The 23,348-nt window shown below is 45.6% G+C and overlaps 2 protein-coding genes and 1 long non-coding RNA gene across 4 annotated transcripts in view; 1 reads left to right on the top strand and 2 right to left on the bottom strand.

The window, feature by feature from the left end:
• Nucleotides 1–527: 527 nt before the first annotated feature.
• On the top strand, nucleotides 528–8,484 carry LOC130527916 (voltage-dependent calcium channel gamma-1 subunit-like). Its single transcript, XM_057036765.1, has 4 exons — nucleotides 528–1,074; nucleotides 5,062–5,136; nucleotides 7,675–7,821; nucleotides 7,900–8,484. Exons 1-4 carry the CDS (start codon nucleotides 837–839, stop codon nucleotides 8,130–8,132), a joined length of 693 nt encoding a protein of 230 aa, XP_056892745.1. The 5' UTR covers nucleotides 528–836; the 3' UTR covers nucleotides 8,133–8,484.
• Nucleotides 3,987–5,705, bottom strand: LOC130527929 (uncharacterized). 2 transcript variants are annotated; one of them, XR_008951149.1, is made up of 3 exons: nucleotides 5,326–5,705; nucleotides 4,956–5,113; nucleotides 3,987–4,176 (listed from the first exon to the last, which is right to left on the bottom strand). It is a non-coding gene; the product is annotated as an uncharacterized LOC130527929 (long non-coding RNA). The 2 variants fall into 2 exon arrangements; XR_008951150.1 differs by having other exon boundaries at nucleotides 4,960–5,113; nucleotides 5,326–5,703.
• A 609-nt stretch (nucleotides 8,485–9,093) lies between the features above and the next one.
• helz (helicase with zinc finger) overlaps nucleotides 9,094–23,348 on the bottom strand; it is a 30,384-nt gene continuing 16,129 nt past the window's right edge. Inside the window, exons 20-33 of the mRNA XM_057036657.1 lie at nucleotides 22,520–22,665; nucleotides 21,932–22,079; nucleotides 20,497–20,680; nucleotides 20,010–20,238; nucleotides 19,582–19,864; nucleotides 17,282–17,327; nucleotides 16,711–16,904; nucleotides 16,140–16,338; nucleotides 15,918–16,000; nucleotides 15,326–15,830; nucleotides 14,253–14,505; nucleotides 13,436–14,087; nucleotides 13,046–13,334; nucleotides 9,094–12,958 (exon numbers count right to left, since the gene is read on the bottom strand). Of these exons, the coding sequence (XP_056892637.1) occupies nucleotides 12,609–12,958; nucleotides 13,046–13,334; nucleotides 13,436–14,087; nucleotides 14,253–14,505; nucleotides 15,326–15,830; nucleotides 15,918–16,000; nucleotides 16,140–16,338; nucleotides 16,711–16,904; nucleotides 17,282–17,327; nucleotides 19,582–19,864; nucleotides 20,010–20,238; nucleotides 20,497–20,680; nucleotides 21,932–22,079; nucleotides 22,520–22,665 (3,561 nt within the window). The 3' untranslated portion in view covers nucleotides 9,094–12,608. The remainder of the gene's footprint in view (nucleotides 12,959–13,045; nucleotides 13,335–13,435; nucleotides 14,088–14,252; nucleotides 14,506–15,325; nucleotides 15,831–15,917; nucleotides 16,001–16,139; nucleotides 16,339–16,710; nucleotides 16,905–17,281; nucleotides 17,328–19,581; nucleotides 19,865–20,009; nucleotides 20,239–20,496; nucleotides 20,681–21,931; nucleotides 22,080–22,519; nucleotides 22,666–23,348) is intronic.

Below are 23,348 nucleotides of genomic sequence, written 5' to 3'. Positions count from 1 at the left end.
CCAAGACGGGTTCACAGTTGCAGATTTAGAGAAGTCAAAGTCAGTTCACTCCAGAATTTAACACTAGATTTGTCTCCTTACAGCTCTGCCGTTTGCCTGCAGCTGGAGCTTACCTCCTTTGTTAGAGTCCAGCTTTAATCTTTCTGAAAAACGCAGAGTGAATCTGTCAGACTGGTTTGAAAGTAGATCTTTGAAAGTTTGCCTTGATCAGAGGGAACAAAGCAAGAGTTTGCTCATGTGGCCGCTGAAGTCTCGCCACTCTCAACCGCTCCTTATAAACAGATTCCACTGACAAACCCAGAGCTGCAGGAGCAGAACTCCCGGATTCTTGTTTTTCAAACCTCTAAAGTTTGTGGGTATATTTGGTTTGTTTGTCATAGAACCCATCTCCTTCATTAGTACTGAAACCAGATAAGAGGGCAGCCTGACAGCTCACATGGTCACATTTATAGCACCTCCCCCACCCGCCCACATCCAATGACAGCCGGTTTGGACGTCAGCTTCCCTGATCCACCTCAACAGCTGTAAGTCTAAACTTACACGCCTCCTGCAGTTGTTTGGTGACTTTTGGTGAGTGGGGAAAAGGGGGATTTGAAACTGGGACGGAGCAGTCTGGCCCCTTTCCCTTCAAACCAGTAGTGTAGAGAGAGAAGCCTTTAGTCTTGAGGCGGAGGAAGAAGAAGAGAAGACATTGCGTGGAGCTCTGTTCAATCACCGACAGGAAAAAAAGCCCTGGGACACAGAGTCCTGATTGCAGCAGATCGCGTCCAAATTGATTGACTTTATTTACATATATCTCAGGAGGAGAATATTCAGGAAGTGCACCATCTGGAAACATGCACAAGAACACAAAGATCAAGATAGCCATCTTCGTGCTGCTGGTGGGTATGGCCTGCATGTTTACCGCCGTGGTGACGGATCACTGGGCTGTGCTCAGCCCGCAGGTGCACAAAGTCAATGAGACCTGCGAGGCGGCCCACTTCGGCCTGTGGAGGCTGTGCAAGAAGCACATCTACATCCACTCCGAGAACTTCAGGGAGGGGCAAAGCTGCGGACCCATCAGCCTGCCAGGAGGTGAGTCTGGTCTGCGTTGTTGTGCCAGAGGTCTGGTTCTGGTTCTGCATGGATGGATGTTGTTTATCTGTCACTCTGAGCAGCCCGCTGAAATCCGACGCACAGGCACGATGAGGTACGACGTTTCCAAAAATAGAAGAACTTAATGTAGGAACACTAAACAAGTGATATGATGTTGCTGCTCGTGGAAGGAACGAAAGCTCATTCTGAGGTGCACACGTGTATCCTTCCCAGTGTCCGGAACGACAGGGAGGCCCGAGCCTGTCTGATATGATTTTATCGCTAGCTGACACACAGATTATTTTGGTAGTTTACCACTTCATTACTCCGGATCATCAGTCAGAGGGTCTGAGTCATGATCCCTTTTCCTTCTCTTGTAAATAGACTGAGAGGTGATGGTGGTCACAACAGGCCTGAAGTAAAAACTGAATAAAGCCACTGTGGATAGGAGGGAATAACCCACCCAGAGCTGCCAGACAAATCCATCACTTTCTCCTATTTCTCTACAAACACTCATGTGCTCTGTCTCCAGATACTAGGTTTCCCTACGAGCGTGGCAGCTGTCTTAACCCTCCAACCCTAATGTCAGGTTGGTTGCAATGGGATTCCCAACTGGGACGTTAGCAGCTGGCAGCTTCAGCTCATTCCAGGGCAAAATAATAGAAACAAACAGTTCAAATTCTAATGATGTAAATTATCATTACACGTGTTTTTTTTAAATCTGTACAGGTAAGTCTGACACATCCTGGGAATCCATGGGTCCTCGTAGGAACTCAGATCAGATCAAATATATTTGAAAGAAGCTTTCAGACACCTGCTAGAGTTAAAGAGAAAACAACTATCCTTTAACTATCCTTTAACTTCCTGTAACAATCTGAATATTATATATTCTGATATGTATATTGTATTCACCCTCTGTACTATGTACAGGTATACAGAGGCCGAGTATCCATTTATCTGGATTATTGTAAATATACATCCTCTTTGTATATCCCAAATCCTGTTCTATTTGATTTTATCTTATTTTTCCCTGCGTGCTCTTGCTGTTGTTGCACTGTAAATTTCCCCGTGTGGGACAATAAAGGATCTGAATCTGAATCTACCAAATTAGTTCATCTCCCTCAGCTGAACATTCATCCCGGAATATGCCCCGATGATAGTCATGAGTGGCTCAGGAATCCCCAATGTCTGTGCCACGAGGCTATTCCAGAGATGCCAGAGGGCGGTTCATTTGTGAGGAAACAGCAGACGTGCTGAAGGTATCAAAATTGCTCATCCCAGCAAAACATGCTGGGAATTCCTCACATTACAGTGATGCTTTTGAGTTGGTCTGACCGGTGACGGCCTGTCGGATGACCGTTGTTTGAGAATGGTTTATCCCGGCCCGCTGGCTGTATTTGGACAGCAACGGTATTGTTTATCATGGACACAAACCAGGACTCAAACGGTACGTGTTTGGTGTGAGAGGAGAACCTCCGCTGGAAACTACAGCGTCTCCCTGGTTGATTTTGTTCAATTGGGTGGTAAAATGAGTTCTTCTTCTCTGGACTCTACAAACTGCCCAACAAGCAGTTGCTGAGTTTATATTTAAAAGCTGCATAAATACTCAGCTGTCAGGGGGAAACCAGGAGGCTCCGGTGAGTGACGGGGACACCTGAAGATGTCCGCTCAGAGTCTTTCTTTGTGACTCGGAAGCCAAATTACTTCGAATTCCGAAATTCCTGCACCTCACTGGCCAGTGAGTTTCTATTTACTCTGCACCAGTACGGTAACTAGACGGCAGATGTCAGCCACGTTTGTCAGTTTTGCAAGATTGATCCAGCAGGATCTGGTACGGTTTAATTCCTCCCTGGTCTGTGTTGGCAGTATTTAACATTGTCAGCTGAGAGCAGGGTATCATCTGTGTATCATCGCAGCCCTCACTCAGCCCAGGGCGCGCTCGCAATTAGACGTTCTGGTGAAATTCCCGACTGTCAGACCGAGGAATCCTGAAGGACAAGAGCGAGACCCTCTGCTGTCTGCTTTTATCCCGATGATGGTGGCTGTCAGCAGCCATCAGCGCAGCAGTCGGCGAGTATGGACATTTGGGCCACAGCGCACACTCGCCATTCCAGAGAACTCCTTTCTGTGATTTAGGAAACATAATCAGGCGCTAAAGAAAAGCAACAGATGCAAATGCCTGGAAGCGGCTCTATGAAATCAAGACCTAATCTTTAATGTGGGCATTGCTGGGACCTTCCAGAAGAAAGTTTGGGCGTGGAAAACGTGTCAAATTTCGCACAGGCAGACAGGAAATGAAAATGTATACATTTGTAAATGAACTTGCCTCCTTTGATTCCTTTGAAACACCTGAGAAAATGTATGTTTCCTGTGTGGTCAGCAGGCAAAACTATTGGTCCTCCCGGCCATTAAAGCGCATTCCTGCAGTGCACGTCAGCCAACACCCGAACCCTAACCGACGAATGAAGAAAGGTACCGGTCCAGAAGGTTAATCCAAGCGCTCATGGAAAGATCGATGGTGTTGCTCTGACGGGACAATTTGCAGAGATGCTGCAAATTGATCTGTTGGGGTTTGGAGAAGAGGATTTTAAGCCGGGCAGATTAATTTAAGACCAGTTTAAGGTTTGCTCTCTAAAGGGGGTTAAATGAGGAAAAAAGCACCACGTCCCCAGTTTCTCGTGGAGAGAAACGAGAATCTCCTACAACAGCTGCGCTTCAAAGTAAATAAAGTGTTTTAAAAACGTGCATTTCAGAAAACCAAGTTACAACAACAACAACATCCGGCTGATGAGCCATATCAAGCCCTCAGTGAAAACACTGGAGCGGCTGTTGCTTAGCTGTATTATTTTTCATGTCTAATCCATCCTGATTGATAAACAAGCACACCTTCCTACAAACAGGCATGAAAAGAATGTTTTTTTCATTTGATTTTATTTGTTAATTTTTCAACAGTGACTAAAAGGCTATAATTAATTCTCCTTTAGGTTACTTGGACCGGTTTCCAGGCAGCGCGTAGTAGGGTGTGCCATCCCAGCACGGGTCCCCATGACATGAAACCACGCCACCGCACATACTTTCACATGAGAGCGTTCCACTGCAATCCTGCGGTGAAGAAGCAGGATTAGTGACACGCATGACTTGACTTTTCATGACACTGTGACAGGAGCTATGCCCGACCGGTGCTGGCATGCAGACAACGTGTCACTCGCTCGGGGAACGTGATCTCCTCAGGCCGCTGCCAAAATGTTCTACTTTCAGAAACACGCTCTGAATGTGGATTTCGAGTGTGCGAGTTGTGTCTGCTCACACTTTAAACCTGTGTTGGGCATTAAAGCATTAAAATCCAAATGGAGATGTGATATATAATCAGGCCTTTGTTATCCGCCCATGTGGGAATGATTCAGAGGACATTAAGGCCGATCTTTCCCTTTGGGTGAATCTCTGGGGGTTAGCATAATTCAGCAATAAGAGCTGATGTGTAGTGGATGACAACAGGTGGGGGGGCTCAGAAGTACTAGTCAGAGCCTAAACAGGCCTGTCAATGGTTTAGTGGCGGAGCCCGGTCAAGCAGCCCGGCACGCTGTACATGTCCCTCTGAACATGACGGGTTGATCTGCTCCTCCATCTGTCTGGTGCTCCTCTTGGTTCCTGATACACACAGGACTAACCAGGTAACGTCTCCAGAGAACTGGACACTCTTCAGAGGACAATTAAATGAAATTTGGTGAAGTCTGAACCTTGTCAAATGATATGGATGGAACAGGCAGGCTGAGCATGAAACACCTGCTGTGGTTTGATCTTTGATGTCCAGCAGAACAGAGGGAAAATAGAGGAATATTTCATTCAGCGTCCACAAATAAACTGCATATAAAGACACTTACGCACCTGTTGCTGCATGGCTGCTCCTCTTCAGGAATACATCTTTGGCGTCACTTCTTTCTCTACATCGATCCACACACATCAACCGCATCTGCTCTCTTTTCACAGAGGAAAACTGCACGTACTTCAGACACTTCACTCCGGGGCAGGATGCAGAAATCTTCGAATATAAGACACAAAAAGGTGCGTAAGAGTCCTGCTTGTGATTTATGGCTGCTTCTATTCATTTCAAGGACAAAGACGTCTGAATTGCCGCTTGCAAGGACAAACTTCCGGAGAGTCTGTCTCATTCAGCACCGGAGCCTGACCAGGATAGAGTGCATGTTCTCCTTATGCCCCCACCCCTCCCCCGCTGACTCCAGCTTGACTGACCTGCTTCCCCGATGTTAGATTTACGTCCTTTCACGTGCCCGAAGAAGTCCTGAGTGATGGCAGAGCAGCTTTTCTGATCTTGGGACTAACCTCTTGCCCAACGAGCTAATTTTGTCCGCGTCCCCGCTCGTCCTGTAACCCCACCCTGTGTTGTGCACGCACGTCCATTTTGGAGGATACACAGCTGACTCAAAATGTGCTACATTATCATTGGGACGCTTTGATGCGCGTGCTCCTGCACGCTCATCTTTCATGTATGGAAGGCTGCAGGATCTGCTGCATGTCCACATTTCAAGCCCGTGACAGCAGAGCATTCTGGGTGACGGGACTTGTGTGTCTTGTCAGGGGCCCTGAGAGCCTGTGGAGGGCTGTCAAACCCCATTATTGGGCTTGAAATGTGAACAATCCTCACGCAACAAGCATCACTGGACGGCCCCCCCAGCATGAGGTGTGGGGGGGACTTGTGGAGGAGGCTGTAGGAGCCTTTGGAGTAAACGACAGCGACCAGTTCATATGTGAAATCATCTGGATGTTTGATATTATTTACCTCTTTTGCCCTGGTAATCCCATTTCCCTGGGGGGTGCGGCCCATTCTCCCCTGCAGAGATGAACGTTCCGCTCCCCAGTGAAGAGCCTGTCCAATGGGTGTGTCTTGCACGTGAACATGAGCACTTCTGAAACCCCTCAGATAGCTGCTGCATCCACTCCCAACTTGGAGCATCTGCAAACACAAACCGCAGATGGTATGAGAATGTGGCAGGTGGGGGCCATAGGTACTGCAGGAGGCCAGGTGTGAAGCCACACTGGTCGTGCAGATAGAGTGGGGGGGCTCAGGGCTGCACATGTCCTGCTTAGGGAAGAGCCTCCATTGCTTTTCTTTTAATAGCAGCCAAGTGTAGCAGATTGCATGAAAACACCTGAGGAACTGCTGAGCCTGCAGCCCCCACTGCACCCTGGTGATGGGTGGGTGGAGGGAGGGAGGGATGGATGGATGGATGGAGGGACCATGGATGGGTGGATGGATGGATGGATGGATGGATGGATTGATGGATGGATGATGGATTGATGGATGGATGGATGGATGATGGATGGATGGATGGATGGATGGATGGTGATGGATGGATGGATGATGGATGATGGATGGATGGATGGATGGATGGCTGGCTGGATGGCTGGCTGGCTGGATGCTGCTGGCTGGCTGATGGCTGGCTGGCTGGCTGCTGGATGGCTGGATGGATGGCTGGCTGGCTGGCTGATGGCTGGCTGCTGGATGGCTGGCTGGCTGGCTGGATGGCTGGCTGGATGGCTGCTGGCTGGATGGCTGGCTGGATGGCTGGCTGCTGGCTGCTGGCTGGATGGCTGGCTGGTGGCTGGCTGGCTGGTGGCTGGCTGCTGGCTGGTGGCTGGATGGATGGCTGGATGGCTGGCTGGATGGCTGGCTGGATGGCTGGCTGGATGGATGGATGGATGATGATGGATGATGGATGATGATGGATGGTGGATGGTGGATGGATGGATGACGGATGGATGATGGATGGCTGATGGATGGATGATGGATGATGGATGGATGATGGATGGATGATGGATGATGGATGACGGATGGATGATGGATGATGGATGGATGATGGATGGATGGATGACGGATGGATGATGGATGGATGGTGATGGATGGATGGATGGATGATGGATGGTGGATGATGGATGGATGATAGATGGATGATGGATGGACGGATGGCTGGATGGATGGCTGGATGGATGGATGACGGATGGATGGATGGATGGATGGATGGATGGTGGATGATGGATGGTGGATGGATGATGGATTGATGGATGGATGATGGATGGATGGAGGATGGATGGATGGATGATGGATGATGGATGGATGATGGATGGATGATGGATGGATGGATGATGATGGATGGATGACGGATGGATGGATGACGGATGGATGATGGATGGATGGATGGATGGATGGATGGATGATGGATGGATGATGGATGGATGATGGATGGATGGATGGATGGATGATGGATGGATGACGGATGGATGGATGATGGATGGATGGATGGATGGATGATGGATGGATAATGGATGGATGGATGACGGATGGATGGATGGATGGATGATGGAGGATGGATGGATGGATGGATGGATGATGGATGGATGATGGATGGATGGTGGATGGATGATGGATGGATGATGGATGGATGATAGATGAATGATGGATGGATGATGGATGGATGCTGTCTCCAGAATGAAACGCGCCTCAGTGGATCCAAACTGGTGTTTTTGTTGTGGGGAAAGCACCTGTTCCTCCTCACACCTGCCCCCTCGTCTCTCTCCGTCCAGAATACAACATCTCGGCCGCAGCCATCTCCATCTTCAGCCTGGTCTTCTCCATCCTGGGCTCCCTCTGTTTGCTGGGCTCATGCACCGGTAAAGGCAAAGGACGCCACTACCTCCTGAAACCGGCCGGCATGTTTTTCGCCTTCGCGGGTGAGTTCAGGTTTCTCCGGAGCTTCTGGCGCCGCGTCGTCTCGGCCCTGTCTCACGCCACCTGTGTCTCCTCTGCAGGCCTCTGCGCCTTCATCTCTCTGGAAGTGATGCGACAGTCTGTCAAGCGCATGATTGAGAGCGAGGACACCGTCTGGATCAAATATTACTACTCCTGGTCGTTTGCTTGCGCCTGCAGCGGGTTCGTCCTCCTCTTTCTCACCGGCATCGCCCTGCTGATCATCTCCATGCCTCAGATGCCCAGGAACCCGTGGGAGACCTGCATGGATGCCGAGCCGGAGCAGGGGGAGTGAGGGGCCGGGCGGGTAGATGGAGGGGGGGAAAGGAGCAAAAACGAGGGGACTGGTAACGACGTGGATGGACCACGGTCCGATTTCCAACTAATTACTGCAACTTGAATATGAACCATCTGAGTCCCGAAGGGTTTGAACACTCACAGCTGACCTGAGGTCTGTTCCAAGCCCGATACGGAAAGGTGGTGGTGGTGGGGGGTCTGGAAAAAAGGACACTGTGGAATGCTTTTGATTTTAAACTGCTATAATAAAGGCTTGATTTCCATTTTCAGTGCGATTGCAAACGTGCACGATTCCTTTAAAACAGAAAGTTTTGTACACGTTCTTAAGAAATTAAACGACCTTCTGTGTGTGTGTGTGTGTGTGTGTGTGTGAATGCTAAACACAGTGTGCACCACTAATGATGTTGGAAAAGGTTCAGATTTAGCAGGTGGGTGCGCGCACGCACGCACGCACGCGCACACACATAGACGGTCAACGTCTTTTAGTCAGAGCTTCCAAACTGAAGCAATTCAAAAGAAACTTGATTTTCATTCACAACCATCACTCAGCGGACACACACACACACACACAGATCCACCACAGATCCACACCTCATGTAATAACCCGTCAATAAAGAAAATAACCAACCTGAAGCAGCTGCCCCTTAGAATCCTCGGAGCCTTTGCAGGTGGTTCTGGGACCCGTCCGGAACCACTTGCTCGTTTGAAAGTTCACTCGTACAACCGGGAGATTTGAGTTCATCATGCGGAAGAACTCAAATCTCCATCCAGACCAGCACGTTTGATGTGAGAACTCAGATGTGGAAGCTAATCACTTTTTCTTGAATGGGTTCTTATTCTCAGCTTCGTTTGAGGGTTATTTTCAAAAGAAAGCAGCCTGATTTTAACCCCAGTGAAAACAACATGAAGCTTTTAATGAAACCTGAATCTCCCACCATAAATAAACAAAACCCAGGATGTTTCAATAAAAACACTTTAATAGAGAAACAAATTTAAAAAAAAAAAAAACCCTTTTGAACACAGTCTAAATCCTTTATTATAACCACCACCGACTGAAATAAAGAGAAAAACAGACCTATTCATTATCTTGTACCCAGGTGGAGGGAGGAACCGGTGGGATCTGAGAGAACAAGTGAGCCACTGATGAGCGCAGCAATGGGAGAAGAGAGGAGGAGAACAGATGACAGGAGGAGGTGAAGGTTGAACACAGTGCTCTCTACTGGCTGGGCAGAGGGTTGCTCCCTTCCTACGTGCCACCGAGTTAGTTTCACATTTTCTGAAGAAAACAAAAAAAAAGGCAACGATAAAGGATAAAGGAAGAGTTCGGACGCGCTGCTAGATTTAAAGGGGAGGGGACTCAGCTCAGGAATGGGGGGGGGGGGGGCTACAGAAGTGAATAAACCACTGATGAAAATCCCTTTAAATGTCTTTGGCCAAATCTCCTCTGCTTCATGAATAAGTGTCGCTCAACAAGCAGTGAGATATTAGTATTGCACAACGTTCGAGATCAGCCGACGACTTTGTGGTGAAAATGTCTCCCCAAACAAAGCGATATATTTTTGTGTGTTGTTTTTTTTTTTAAATCATAAAATGACACTTGGCGGGGAGCACCCTCAGCTGGAGCCCTGCTAACCGCAGAGAAGAAGCTTCAACGTCACACATTTCATTGACACATTAGTAAAACACCATATACTTTTGTCGATAATGTCACAAGTTATTGTACACGTCAGATAATACAGGATGTGAACTAAAACCCCCTTTTTTTCATGAAAAAAGAAAGCCACAAATCAATACAAACTAATAAAAACAGGGATTAAAAATAGGTCATACAAACGTGCATGGAAACAGTTTTCACATTTAAAAAAAAAAAAAGCTGATTGTTGTACGGCTAAAAAGTGATGAGGAAACAGAGCAAAGTCATAAACATACTTTAAAATATGTATTGTACAGGAAAAGTTGTCTCCTGGCAAAAAAAAAAAAAATCTGTCAAATCAAGCAGATACCCTTTAAAAAAAAATCTAAAAAGTTGGCATTGCAACTAGTTACTTTGTCGTCCATCTAAAGATTCATTATAATTGAGAATTTGCATAATTAAAAAGGGCACACCTCTTCTTTGAACAGCTTCTATAAAATTGAGGCGTTCCCAAAGTTCATGCTTTGTAAATGCCTAAAAAATACATATTTACAAGTATGTCGTTCTCCTGCGAGTGGAATAAAGGAAAAATCGGAGCTGACGCAACAATTAGCTGTGGGATTAAGCATCTTTCTGAGGACCTGACCTGACTGATTCAAGTGTCTAAACCCCCCCAAAAACAAACCAACCACGTTTTAGGCCAGTCAACATAAGCGCCGCACTAAATGACTGTTCCCAGTATTCGTCCTTTTTTTGGGGTTTTTATTTTCTTTAAAAAAAAAAAAAAAGCCTTTTAACTTAGATCTGCCCTATCGTGACCTCTGAAATGAAACATGCGCTTCGCCGCTCGATCGTCTGTTCGGGGGTTCTGCCAAGTTTGCATAAAGGTGACCAAAGCTTTTTCACACGAGCGGGGACGTCTGAGCGCCCCTGAACGCAGCTTCCTGTTTTAGATCCTCCCTCGACAAAGCGCTGAGTTACACTTCCCACAGAAACGTCGAACAATCCGCGCAACTCTCGGCAACAACGCGCGCACACGTACCGAAACGCCCTTCACCACAACCTCTTCAAATCAAGACGAGCAGCTAAAGACGACTTACCGTCGGACCTCACTGACCTCTCTTCACGTTCACAAACCCTCGAGGACAGAATAAAGAATGAAAAAGATGAAATGAATAAGCGTTGGCCACCAGTCATTGAGCTGAGCTGCAGCGCACGTCTGCTGCGCACGAGGAAAAGTGCCATTATATCTGCTGCTTCACTACCAACCGCTAGCAAAGATCCCAACTGTAAGGAGCTAAGAACGAAGGATCAGAACCCCGACAGCCAAAATGAACCAGAACCGGAATCCCGGCTTTACAAATAAGTAGGGACCAGATGTGACGTGCAAAACATTAAAACCCCAGTATGAAGCCACAGTGAACGCGTTAGGCGGTTAGAACATTAAAACCATCCTCATTACGTTTTGAAATCGGCGCCAGCAACTTGTTACCAAAGCGATTGAGAGGGAAGAAAAACCAGGGCTGATGGGAAATCTGCCAACAATAAGAACCGATAGAATAACGACTGTGATCTTTAAGCTCCTCTCAAGGTTCCTGAGGTCACTTTAACACTAAACAGGTACAAGAACCAGAGTTCGTGGGTAAAGATCTCCTGGTAACCACTGAAAAATAGTTTAAAGCAGCTGGAAATACTTTATCAACAACCTGACGAGTGAGACAGATGTTCCAGCAGTGAGACAGATGTTAAAGCAGTGACATCACTGCAGTGACACGGACGTTACGGCTGTGATGTCATCGAGTCTGAGCTGTTTAAAGCAATATGAAAGTCTGTTCTGAGGCCAGGAGAGAATCAGGAGTGGGATCAACCAGGAGGGGATCTAGCCAGGGTGATCTCACCACACCATTGTAACTCTTAAATCTACTCCACCAGGTCCAAAAGTTCACTGTATTTCTGCCACTAAGAAAACAAGATGGCGGCTTATTGACAGGTCAATAAGAAGAGGAAGTCTTGCTGCTAAATGAGCCAACCGAGGCCCCAACGAATCAGCTAATTTTAATGGTGAACAGGAGGAAAACTACTAAAATACTGCCTGAAATGCCGAAAGAGGATTTAATGTTTTGCACACGATCGCTCTGGTTTTAATTACAGTATAAACAGCATCGGAAGGTTTTTGCAAACAAAGTCTCAGCTTAATGCAGGAATTTAAGTTTATGGCAAACGATTCAGTCTATTATTTTCTTTATATGTACAGATTAGAGGAAAACGTATCTACTTCTATACACTGTTCCATGTAGTTTTTCAGTCAGGCGACCACTTAGCCGTAGTCTGTTAACACCAATACAGCAGTATGAAAATTAATACGCAACATCCACTAAAAAGTGAGGAATACAAAATGATGAAAATTTAACAAAGTAACCAACAAAACCAGCTTCGGTCAGGAAAACAAATGTGCAGGTAGCTAACTGGTCAACCAAAAATCACCTTTAATTTTTTTATCTTTTTTTTGTTTTGTTTTAGCATTACATACATATACAAGGGTAGATAATATAGGTATATCTTCATATATACATAATAAGTATGTATATATAGCAGTACTGCAGTCTGTAAATATACGGGGATTTTTCTTCTGATATGTGAAACAGGAGAAAAAAAATGACTGTTACAAATAAAAAGATAAAATGAAACAGAATTGAGAAAACAAACCTACTGATAGAAACAATCTGTAAATGCACTTTTCACTTTTTTTTTTAAAGTTTTTGGGTTTTTTTTAAATTTTGCCTTTTTTTTTTTTTTTTTAAATATTTTACCACTTACATCAGATCGGGGGGGGGGGGACACTCATTTAAAATAGGAATAGTACCCATTGCTACCATTTGAACTACCTATACTCAGCTCTTGTAGCAGGGACAAAGGATCGCTGTTTTTTTTTGCCTGTTCTGGGCGAACGGCTCTAGGTTTGGGTGGAGCTCGGAGCGCGTTGGCATAAGACATGGTGGGCGGTTTGCTTAAATTTGCCACCCCCTGACTGGCCTCAGCGGGAGCGTCTGGTCGCGACTGCTTGTTTTTGGGCATGAGCGGGGGGAACTGTCCGAGGTGCTGAGGGGAGTTGTGAGAGTGTGTGTGGGCCTGTTGCGCTGCTGTTGCCTCAGCTTTGAGCTGCTCCTCCGTCTGATGAAGAGCCTTGGAAGCTGCCGGATCACATGGAAAGAGCAGAAATTTCACTTATTCTGCAAGACAAAGACAAACAGCGGGCCGGACCATTGTGCGACACCTACCCAGAAAGTCCCTGTGCTGGGCGAGGGCACCGGCGCCATTACATGGAATGCTCTGGAACGGCGCGGGGCCGCCGCCGTTACTGGGCCAGAGGTCGTGCAGGGGGTAGTTGTAGGGGCCGTGTGGTTGCTGCTGCTGCTGCTGCTGCTGCAGTAGGTGTGGATGGTCTTGGGGGTCCGACGTGCAAGGCTGGGACTGCAGGGAATTGTGGGTGTTGGGGCAGGATTCATCTGGGAAGCTGGAAGAGATCCGGCGCTGATAGAGGGGCCGACCGGGGCCTCTGGGTTCATACTGTCCAGGAAGTGAGGAGGAGAGGAAAATAAGTGAAACAAAACTGTCCACAGTTCACCAAACGCTTCAGTTGGGATATAAAAAGGATAATAAAGGCGTACCTCGTCTACACTGTGGAGGGCCGTGGCTGCTGATGTTCTAGGGGACAGTGGGTGGTAGGACTCCTCATCCGAAGCTTGATTCAGCTGCTGTTGCTGCTGCTGCTGTTGTTGTTGTTGTTGTTGTTGTTGTTGCTGCTGCTGCTGGTGCTGATGGTGAAGCTGCATCAGGTGCACTTGCTCCTGCCTGCTCGGCTGAGCCACCATGGGAAGTCCGTAAGGAAGGCCGTGACTCTGGTTCCCCAGCAGGTGATTCTGCTGCGGTGGGCTCACCGATGGGGCTCCGCCTTGAGTCCACCGGGCCTCTTGTAGAAGGTATTTGACCTGTGAGGGAGGGGGGCTGGAAGAGTGGGCTGATGGTTGATGTGGGTAGCTACCAGTATTATAAAGGTGGTTTCCTGTGTGCCGTAGAACCGGGTTGTTGAAATGGTTGCTGTTCAGGACGTCTCGGCCGCTGTCGTGGGAGAAGGATCCTGAGGGAAAGGGCCCAGCGTGATTAGGAGTGGCGGGTAAGGAAGATGAGGGGTCCACCGAGGGATGCAGCTGTGACTGGCGGTACTGCAGGAGACGAGACTGGGGCGGGGGCTGCATTTCCGCTGCCTCTCTGTGTTCAGGTTGCTCGTGTTGGGGCATTTCTCTCAAGAGTCCTGGATACCTGCTCAATAAAAACTCCTTTTAGACGATAACTCCAAAAAGACACAACAACTCAAACAAATTGCTTATCAATCTTGAACTGTCCTCCCTCTCGTCTCGCGTTAACACGAAGCAATACAAAAGCATCCTATAATCTGTGCAGAGGACACTGTTGAGTCAAACGAACCTTGTGAACGGAGGCCCGGCTGAGGCGGAAACGATAGCTTCATCATCCATACTGGCCCCGAGGCCCCAGCTATTAGCCCGCAGGAGCTGATGAGGAAAACGAACCATGCCGGGCTGGGCGAGGTGGGCCAGTTGTTGGGGCAGAGGAAACGCAATGTTGTCTTGGAGGAATGTTCCAGACATTTCCCCCCACTGGCCAAGCCTGGCGGCCTGCTGCTGGCTCAGGGCTTCGAGAGCCAAGGGACCCTGCAGATCTGGAAAGGCAACCATGAAACTTGCTTAACCGTTTCCATGACCCAACAGGCTCTAGAGGCACAAAAACAGCAAGGCTTTGTCATAACCACCTTTGGCGCTACTTAAATTATCCAGAAAGCGGAGTTTGTGTGTTCCAGGGTGAATAAGCACCTGCATCTTACTGGGGTGAGGACATAAAAGCTGAGCTGGAGGTTTCCAGGATGCCAGCAGCTGATGTGTGAGTGACTGAGTCATCCTGTGTGGTTGGATCTCACCGGATCATAATCATCACTTACTACTGGCTTAGATAAATAACAAGAGAGGCTGCCGCTAACAACAGAAGTAGGTTATTTACATTCATTAGCTACTTTGTGCAAATACCTGCTGATGCTGGGCCAAATTGGTAATTGGTCTGGTTTCAATGGGTGGAACTGTGATGTTACTGTCCCTTGGATGCCGATGAATTTATCAATTTAGCTTCTGCCAGCTTGTAGGCAGGAATACTGACTCCTACCTGGCTGCTGTGTTGGCTAAACAACAGTAAAGCACTCTTGATCTTAGGCGTTCATACGCTTCTGTGAAGTGGGAAGATTCTGAGCAGGTTTTAAAATTTGAAGCTTCTGCATTAAATATGTCATGTTACGAGCTGGAGCAGTGAAGAGCTTTGTCATGGATGCACAAAGACAAATTACTGAAGAACTTGGGCATCGAACCCAACACCAAGCTTCTGAGGCTTCTTTCTTTAATAAATATGGCATATGTGCTCGACAAATTCCAGTTTCCAATCTAGAAACACAATTATTCTGCCTAGGAATGAGAAATAAGAACAATTCTACTCACCCAGATTATCTCCCAAGCTTCCATCCTGTCCATCTTCTCCAAAGCTATTGACCCTGTTATGCTGTGACAGACTCCCTGCTTGACCCATTGGAGTCCGAATGGAGTTACTGAGTTCCTCCACCCCTGCAGACTCTGTCCCATCCAGAGTTGGTGACTGGACCCCTCTGTGAGGTGGTATAGGGCCACTGAAGAAAGAAGCATTCTGGCTGGCACCAGTGTAAACAGGGCTAAGCTGCTGCTGCTGTTGTTGTTGTTGTTGACTCTGCTGAGGCATTCCTGGATGTTGAGGCTGGGTGACGCGATAGGGAAGCCTAGAGACTGGATACAGTGGAGGAAACGCTCTCCCACTGCCCAAATGTGGTGGAAAGGAAGGATTGGGAGGTGCGAGGTGGTAGTTGAGTTGTCTTTGAACCGCTGAGGGGTCTTTTCGGTGAAGAAGCGCGTTGGGAAATCCAACGACACCCTCCGACTGCGAGTCTAAACTTCGGCTTTGACCTGCGTCTCCCTGGATAAACACATTAACAATAAGTCAAAAACTATAAGTGCCAGTGTTAGTAATGTGGGTACGGTGGTTCAAAAATCAACAGCGTGCCTGTTTGTCCTTCATGTCTGAGGTCTTCCTTTCTGGTGTTTGGAGACGGTTCTGTTCCGACTTTGGGCATCCTTCAAATTTACCTACAAAAGCAAAATTGCCAACTAGTTCACTGCTTTACACGTGGCTATACTATACAAGTGCAGGTGGTCGACTGCATCAAATTTCAATAATTCAGTGTCCTGGCTGGCCGGCTGATGCACAAAGTGAGTCAAGTCATACCATTTCTGATGGGGTCTGGCTGAAGCTCCTTGTCTGGGCTGGGTTGGCCCATTCCCAGAGGAGAAGGGTGAGCGACCCCACTGTAAGGGATCGGCGAGCCGCGATTCTGCAACAGATTGAAGTTGTAGGCCATGGCTGCCGGATGGCTCATGATCCGAGGATCCACAGCAAACCGATTCTGGTACCCCGGCCAAGGCAACTGACAAAAAAGGAGAGTATAAGATAGACTATTACAGCAAATAAACATATTTATGGCAACTGATAAAATGCTATAACAATGTCATATCAATGAAGTATAAAAAATGTGATACTTTGATACCATATTTTTGAAGCACACCAGTTGAAAAATAGAAACATTAGTTTCCACAGTTCAACAAAGATGAATTCTAATCCGAGAACATACAATTATGATGCAATAAAGCTGCGGACTGCGGACAGCAGGAAAAATGATAATAAAAGCCATTTCCTGATAAATATGGGTACGTATTAGGTCACTGATAAATGATATGGTTTTTGTCTTTGGTGATTTGTTTTTCATGTGGAATTTTATCACCAGAAGCAGAGAACTTACAGGCAGAGGCATGGACATGACCATGTTTCCACCATACACGGCTGGAACATACAAGATGCCAGTGCTGGCACCTGTGTGTGGATCTATCCTCTGAACAGGACTGGGTGATTTGCCCATGCCGGCAGGTGTTCCACCCAAAGGTGGGGTGAAAGCCCGAATAGGGTTTCCCATCAACATGGCAGGGCTGGGTTGAACTGCAACGAGAGAAAGTGGCTCATTTGAAACAGCATTACAGCAAATGTCTGAATGGGAGGACATTTTGATGGTTTTCAGTTTCCTCCCATGAGATGTTTTGCCAGGATGCAGCTGCTTGGTTGCAAATCCCTTATTAACTTGTGGGGAGAGATGTCAGGCTACTTTTGCATCTCCACTATAAAGCACGACTTGTTTTGCAGTTGTAGAATGAATATGAGCCAGGACTGTAGTCCTATTCATGAACCGAGTATTTCACATATGGCTTATTAATTCCCAAAGACCAGTCGAGCGCCTGTCAGTTCATAACAGCGTTTGAGCTCTTACATACTTAAGTGTAGAATCAACAGATCTGAAGAGGGACAGGAAATAAACTCACCAAATCCTTCGGGCGGAAGGTGCTCAATGTGATTTGAATGTTTCCCCTGTAAATGGAAACACATCAAAATATTAACAATTCCATATAGAATAAATAACAACAATCAACACAGGGCCAGGACACAAAACGGCTGCAGTATAGTCCAAGCTAGATAACATGTGTGGCTCTAACTGAACAAAGCTACACAACATCATAATATTATCCACCTGTGGTACAGATGTCCATGAAAACCACACCTCCTTGCTTGCGTTTGCGACACAGAAGATATTTGAACTTATTCGCAGGAATCAATATGATGAACAGGACATCCGTGTCATCGATTTGTTACTCGCAAGGAGCCTTTGTTGTCCTGGTTTCTTACCAGAAGAAGCATGATTAACAAAACCACCACCGCCACCGCCAGGGGGTCTTTTGGGCACCAGGGGTTACAGCATGACCTCTTGAGAATTTGGACCGTTACTGTATATAAGGCCTATATTAATCAACCATGAAGACATGCTGAAACATAATACTGTACACATAGTAGTCTATCATCACAGCCTTTGCAGTGTTCGCCTGACAACCTGATAGTTGCCTATCCTTTTTTAAGGATACCTATATCTGTCAATAATAACCTCTATTCTTTTAAATACGCCATTATAACTAACATATTCCTCCAGAGAATCTCCAGAGGACTTAACATGAGAGACAAGTTAATGTGGAACCGGAGCTACATGCACGCTGGGCCCATGACATTAACGTGTGCCTGAGTTTAGGTCAACTGTGTGCATTATTAATCAAACATATTACTTTGAGCTTCTTCTGTATCTGGTTCTGTTGTACACAGTCTCTCCTGGCTGCAGTGTTAACATATATCTTATGACAGGTGGCCAGTTTAATTGCAGGCTATGGAAAAAAGAAATATCCTCAAGTCACTGTAATTTATTCCACTGCCAAGTCTAAAAAAGATGATATTATCTGTTGGAAAACAAACTCCATGTGCCATAGGATAAATTCTCCAAGTAAAAATGATCTTTTACTGAAAATATTTGTTAAATTAAGAACAATCAGAACAATTCTGACAGCAAACAAGGTGATACAACTGAAAACAAACATGGGCCAGCAAACCTTTACTATAAAATCACCATCTAACATCTTGGTTGCATCCAAGCTTAAAATGATTTCATTTGGTTTGAACTAGCGTGCCAACAAATAAAAGAACTTCCCATGTAAAAGGCAAGAGCTTGAATTATGAAACGGTTATCTATAAATATACATCTCCGACACGCAGCCGGGGAGTTTGATAGCATTTTAAAAACTCAAGTATGAGATACTGTCATGGTGCTGTTGCTGCATTTCTTTAAGATGCAATATTAAATGAGCACAAAAGAAAGACACAAGATTGACACCGCAGTGGCCACAGATATGCTGCAGAGAAATACACCTCCAGAAAATACAGGAAATTATACCGATTTTCCTTCAATGGCAACGAACTAAGCATCTTTCCCCTCCACAGGTATGAAATCACACACATCAAACATGATCACAACATTCAATTCTGTTGAATTAAAGCACAAATGGAATTCTGCCAAACAATCAAGTTATAATGCCGCAGGGCGGCGTATTGGTGGCAGCTGAACAAGGTGGATTTTAAGGATCTGTATGCAGCCGCAATGCTTTTATTTCCTCTAGTTTAATAGGAGACTCTAAAGTTGAAAGATGATTCTGTTGAAAGCAGCGGGTACAGAGGAACAGTGGATTGGTCTGACCTTTATGCCATCAACATGCTTTTTAGACTGATAAAAACAACATATCAGACACAGCATTACTGGCCCTGTTTTGTCTGTGGGGGTGTGTAGTTGTGAGCTCTGTAAAGTGCCTGTGTAGCCAGAGAGAGAGAGGGTGTGTGTGTGTTCACGTGTGTCTCCGGAGCCTGCTGCCACTGCGGAGTTGTGGCTCATTAGGCCCAGTGGGTGATGGGGAGGCAGCAGGTCGGCAGCTGTGGTGATTTCGTTAACCTTTACCTCGGGCCACGCGGGGAGGACGCACAAACACATTTCAACCCGAGCCGAACAAGGTTTTCGCCTGTCAAATCCACGATGTTAGTTTGCCATTTCTTTTTCTCCAGGGTCAAAAAAAAATTAAGCCATGATCATAAAAAGCTCAGGTGGATCTAATGGATCATATTCATATACTCCCACACATATAAGAAGATAACTGATGCACTGAAGAGCTTCATTATTGCTATTTTCCATAAATACTCGACGGTATTTTCGGAAATCTTCAGTGGCATCACCACGAACCAAGCGGTAACGGCTTACCTTCGGCGGCGACTGTTGCTGCTGCTGCTGCGGACCCTGTTTGTTGTTGGCAGACTGGGCATGCTGAGGATGTGGATGATGGTGGGCATGAAGAACTTGCGAAGATGTGTGATGCCCTTGCAGGGGCCTGAGGGCACGGGGAATGAACTCTGGCGCCAGCGGGTTCAGCACGTAGGTCTTTTTGAGTTCCAAAGCCTCCAGCTGAGCCTTGATCTGCTCAAAGGTGATGCCATGTAGGCTGGAGTTTTCATGGCAGATGGAGATAAAGTGCTCCCAAAATTTCCTGAAGAGACGACAGCAAGTTGTTGCAAAATATAGGAACTTGTGTGAGATTCAATAACATTTCATGGTGTTTTTTTAAAAGAAAGTTCAACGTTTCTATGAACATAATTCTGATTTCTGAAATATCGACGTAGAGGTAGAGTTACCTGCACCGTCCGACTGAGCACAGCGCAATTGGGTCTCCAACAACTGCAACCAAGGACTGCGCCCTGGTGATGGCCGTGTTAAGGAGCTTGTAGTTGGAGAGAAATCCATAGTCAAGATCCTCCGTCGAGTCTTCAACAAGCTGCTCTTTACGTTTGATGGCCGTTTGCTTGTGCTTACAAGTGTATCGCGTTCGCACAGTGCTGAGGAACAACACCCGAAACTGTTTGCCTGAAAGAAAGAGAAGCCCATAATCATATAAAGGCAGATGGCATTTTAAACAAACTTGATGTTCTGTTCTCATATGTGACAGAAGTCTATTTCCATTATAGGCAAGGTTGTAGTAACATTATTCCAGTGATTCCAGAGGCTTTTAAACATGTCAACAATCTACATGTTTATCATTTATGAGACCTCTTATTTACATGTAGAACAAACAACATTCTTTCATAAAAACTGATTTATAAGAAGTTAAAATTTTCAAATCACCTTGGACATTAAGGACTCTTTCCACACTGACATCATGTAGTCGTTTCTTTCGTAGCTCAGCGCGGATGCGGAACACCTGATCGGCATATGGCGACACCACTCCGATGCTGCCATCGTCCAGCTTGCCCCAGGCCACGGGCCATTTCTTGCGCAACTCCTCCACTCGCTCCACGATCTCAAAAACCTTAGATGGAGAAGGAAAGTCACACAGACGGCGTCAGCAGCAGCTCAGATCTGCCGATGAGACGCCCGTCACCTAAAAATCATTCCCAGGAAAGCAGACTAAACTTTGCTAAAGACTAAAACTACATTAATGGGTTTAATGGTGAGTAGCAAAGGAGCTTCTTCATTTGAAACATTCTAATTTCAGCAGATGATAATATTATTGCGGACCATTTTTTTTTAGACAGCTGCTGCGTCATATCTCAGACAATCTGGCGTTGCTTGGAGGCCAGAATCAAATTAATTGTCTGGAACATACCAGAAAAGGCTGAATGGTCACACCACAAGTATGCAAGTATAGAAAAGGACCATTCGCAGGCTCGGGCTTCAATGGATGTCAACTGTAAGTCTTCGCACAACTCTTCTTTATAAAACATACGAGTGACACATGTTCAGTTAGTCAGACCCTTGTGTTTACAAGTCTAAAGCACGTGTTACAGCCTTTCTGCTTTTTCCTTGTAAGACAAAACTGTCTTTTACACTTTGTAGTTGCAAACAACAGCCATTTTCAACCTGTTGGAAACGTTTCTCTACTTGTTTACATCAGTAATGCAGGTTTACATTAACAAGTGAAAAGCAAGTAAAGCCCAAATCTTTTCAAGTAATTTAGAAAAGGTTTTTTAAAAAGTTCCCCTAAAATGTCTCACAACACAGAATGAAATGTTAGATTGTGACTAACTGGATATTGGAATCTGATTTCTGAATGTGTTAGAAACTAAAAATGTGACTGCAGCATGTGTCAGACTCGACCTGAAATAAATAAGCCCTTCAGTATTTCATAAAGTGAGTTTCCACATTTTGTGCGTTTGTAACGCTCCCTCCCCACACAGTTCAAAGAGCATATTTGAATTTCAAATGAGATTTAGTACATGTGTCTACTTAAACTACTCAAACCAAAATAAAATGGTGATACATGGGTCGCCCATTCGTCTTCAACTTTTTCTGTTTTTAACATTGCAAACTGTTGCTACGTAGTTAAGAATGGTTTTACGATGTCAAACACGGGCACGCATATTAACAAAAATTCTAATTGGTCAGTTATAATTTATATATTGATGTCTAAAAAACAACAAAACACCCCCTACATCAACAGATCGTGGTACACCCCACAACACTTTGGCTCATACATTTGTTCAAAGGTGCTTCATAATTCAGCCACTCAGGTCTGCATGTGTATGTATGTATGTATACATATTACATAAATATATTTTACCTCAGCGTTGTTGTAGTAAGCAGTGCTGTTCTTATCCTGCACGTCCTCTCCTCTGGCTGTGAAGAAGGTCAGTGGATAGAAGTCCTTATGAGAGGGCTGCTTCCCACTTGCCATCAACTTCCCATCATAAAATAACTCTGATGTGTAGCTATAGAGGAATGAATGCAAAAGGGTCCAAAATTAATTAATTATAAACAAGAAAAGTCAAATTAAAAAAAACAAACAGTACTACTAATTACAGTCTTGCATCTTCCAGGGTTACAGACATGCAGCTGAGGAGTCTTTAGCTCATGTGTGGCTTGGTAATGACCCAAAACTGATTAGTAATCATCCAGATCGGTCAAACCAAGACTTCTAACAAATGATTAATCTTTTACTGGGGAAAATATGGGAATAAAAGCTCTTTCTCTTACTGGCCAAGCCTGTGAAGTGGAGTTAATAACTAATTATCTTGCCTAATGCTGCAGGAAAACCTTTTTTTAATGGGCCAGCTCTATCCTCCGACCCCTAATTCTCCATCTCATCTAACGATTCCACCTTTTTCCTCCCACAGGTTTGACACAAGTCAGTGTGAGGGCTCACACCTACTTGATGATAGCCTCGTGGGACCGGTAGTTCTCACACAAGAGAATCCGACAGGGGTATTCTGCCGGATAGTGCTCATAAAGCCGGTCCAGCAGAGACACGTGCAGATTGCGCTCGCGTGCAAATTCGCTGTACACAAACGGACTCAGCTGTAAAAATGGAGCGAGAAAAGGAAAGCAAAGTTAGAACAAACAAGGACAGAGATGCTTAAGAGTCCAATCAAACTCTCCCATGACATATTTAATTACTTTTTAAAGTGTCACACGTGAATTACTTGAAATTAAAGAGGGGTGGTTTTGTTTCTTTCTCCTTCTGGTCTCCGCTCAACTCATATAAACAACATAAAATAAAGAAGGCTGTTTTTTAGCCCACTATAACACACAGTTAAACTTCCACTAAGTATGTATGAGTGCCTGTTGCCAAAGTGTTCTTATGTAACATTTTCTTTTGGAGTGCGTCATGAATAATACAACTGTTTATTTTGTGTTTGAATCTTAATTTAATTCCGACATTGAAAGGGGTTAAATTTACTGTACACTGCCACCTCTAAGACAATAAAAAGAAGCCTCTATTGGAGGTTAACAGTCTTCATCACATATGTATCTGCATCTACTTGATGGAAGAGAGTTTATACAAATAAAAAATGAATCCTTTGAGACCATTTTTAGATCTTAAGGTAACTGTGGTGCTGTAAAAAGCACAAAAGCAAAAGATGACGAAGCAACTGACAAACAGAAAAATGGAGATGGAGCTGTGTGTTTTGTTGCTATTTAGTCATCTTCAGTCCAAGGAAAAGCATTTCGATTTATTAATTAAAGGCACCTCCAATATA

The sequence above is a fragment of the Takifugu flavidus genome, chromosome 6 (genome assembly GCF_003711565.1).
Source record: "Takifugu flavidus isolate HTHZ2018 chromosome 6, ASM371156v2, whole genome shotgun sequence".
Taxonomy (NCBI): Eukaryota; Metazoa; Chordata; class Actinopteri; order Tetraodontiformes; family Tetraodontidae; genus Takifugu; species Takifugu flavidus.
This window is presented reverse-complemented; position numbering and strand designations above follow the sequence as displayed.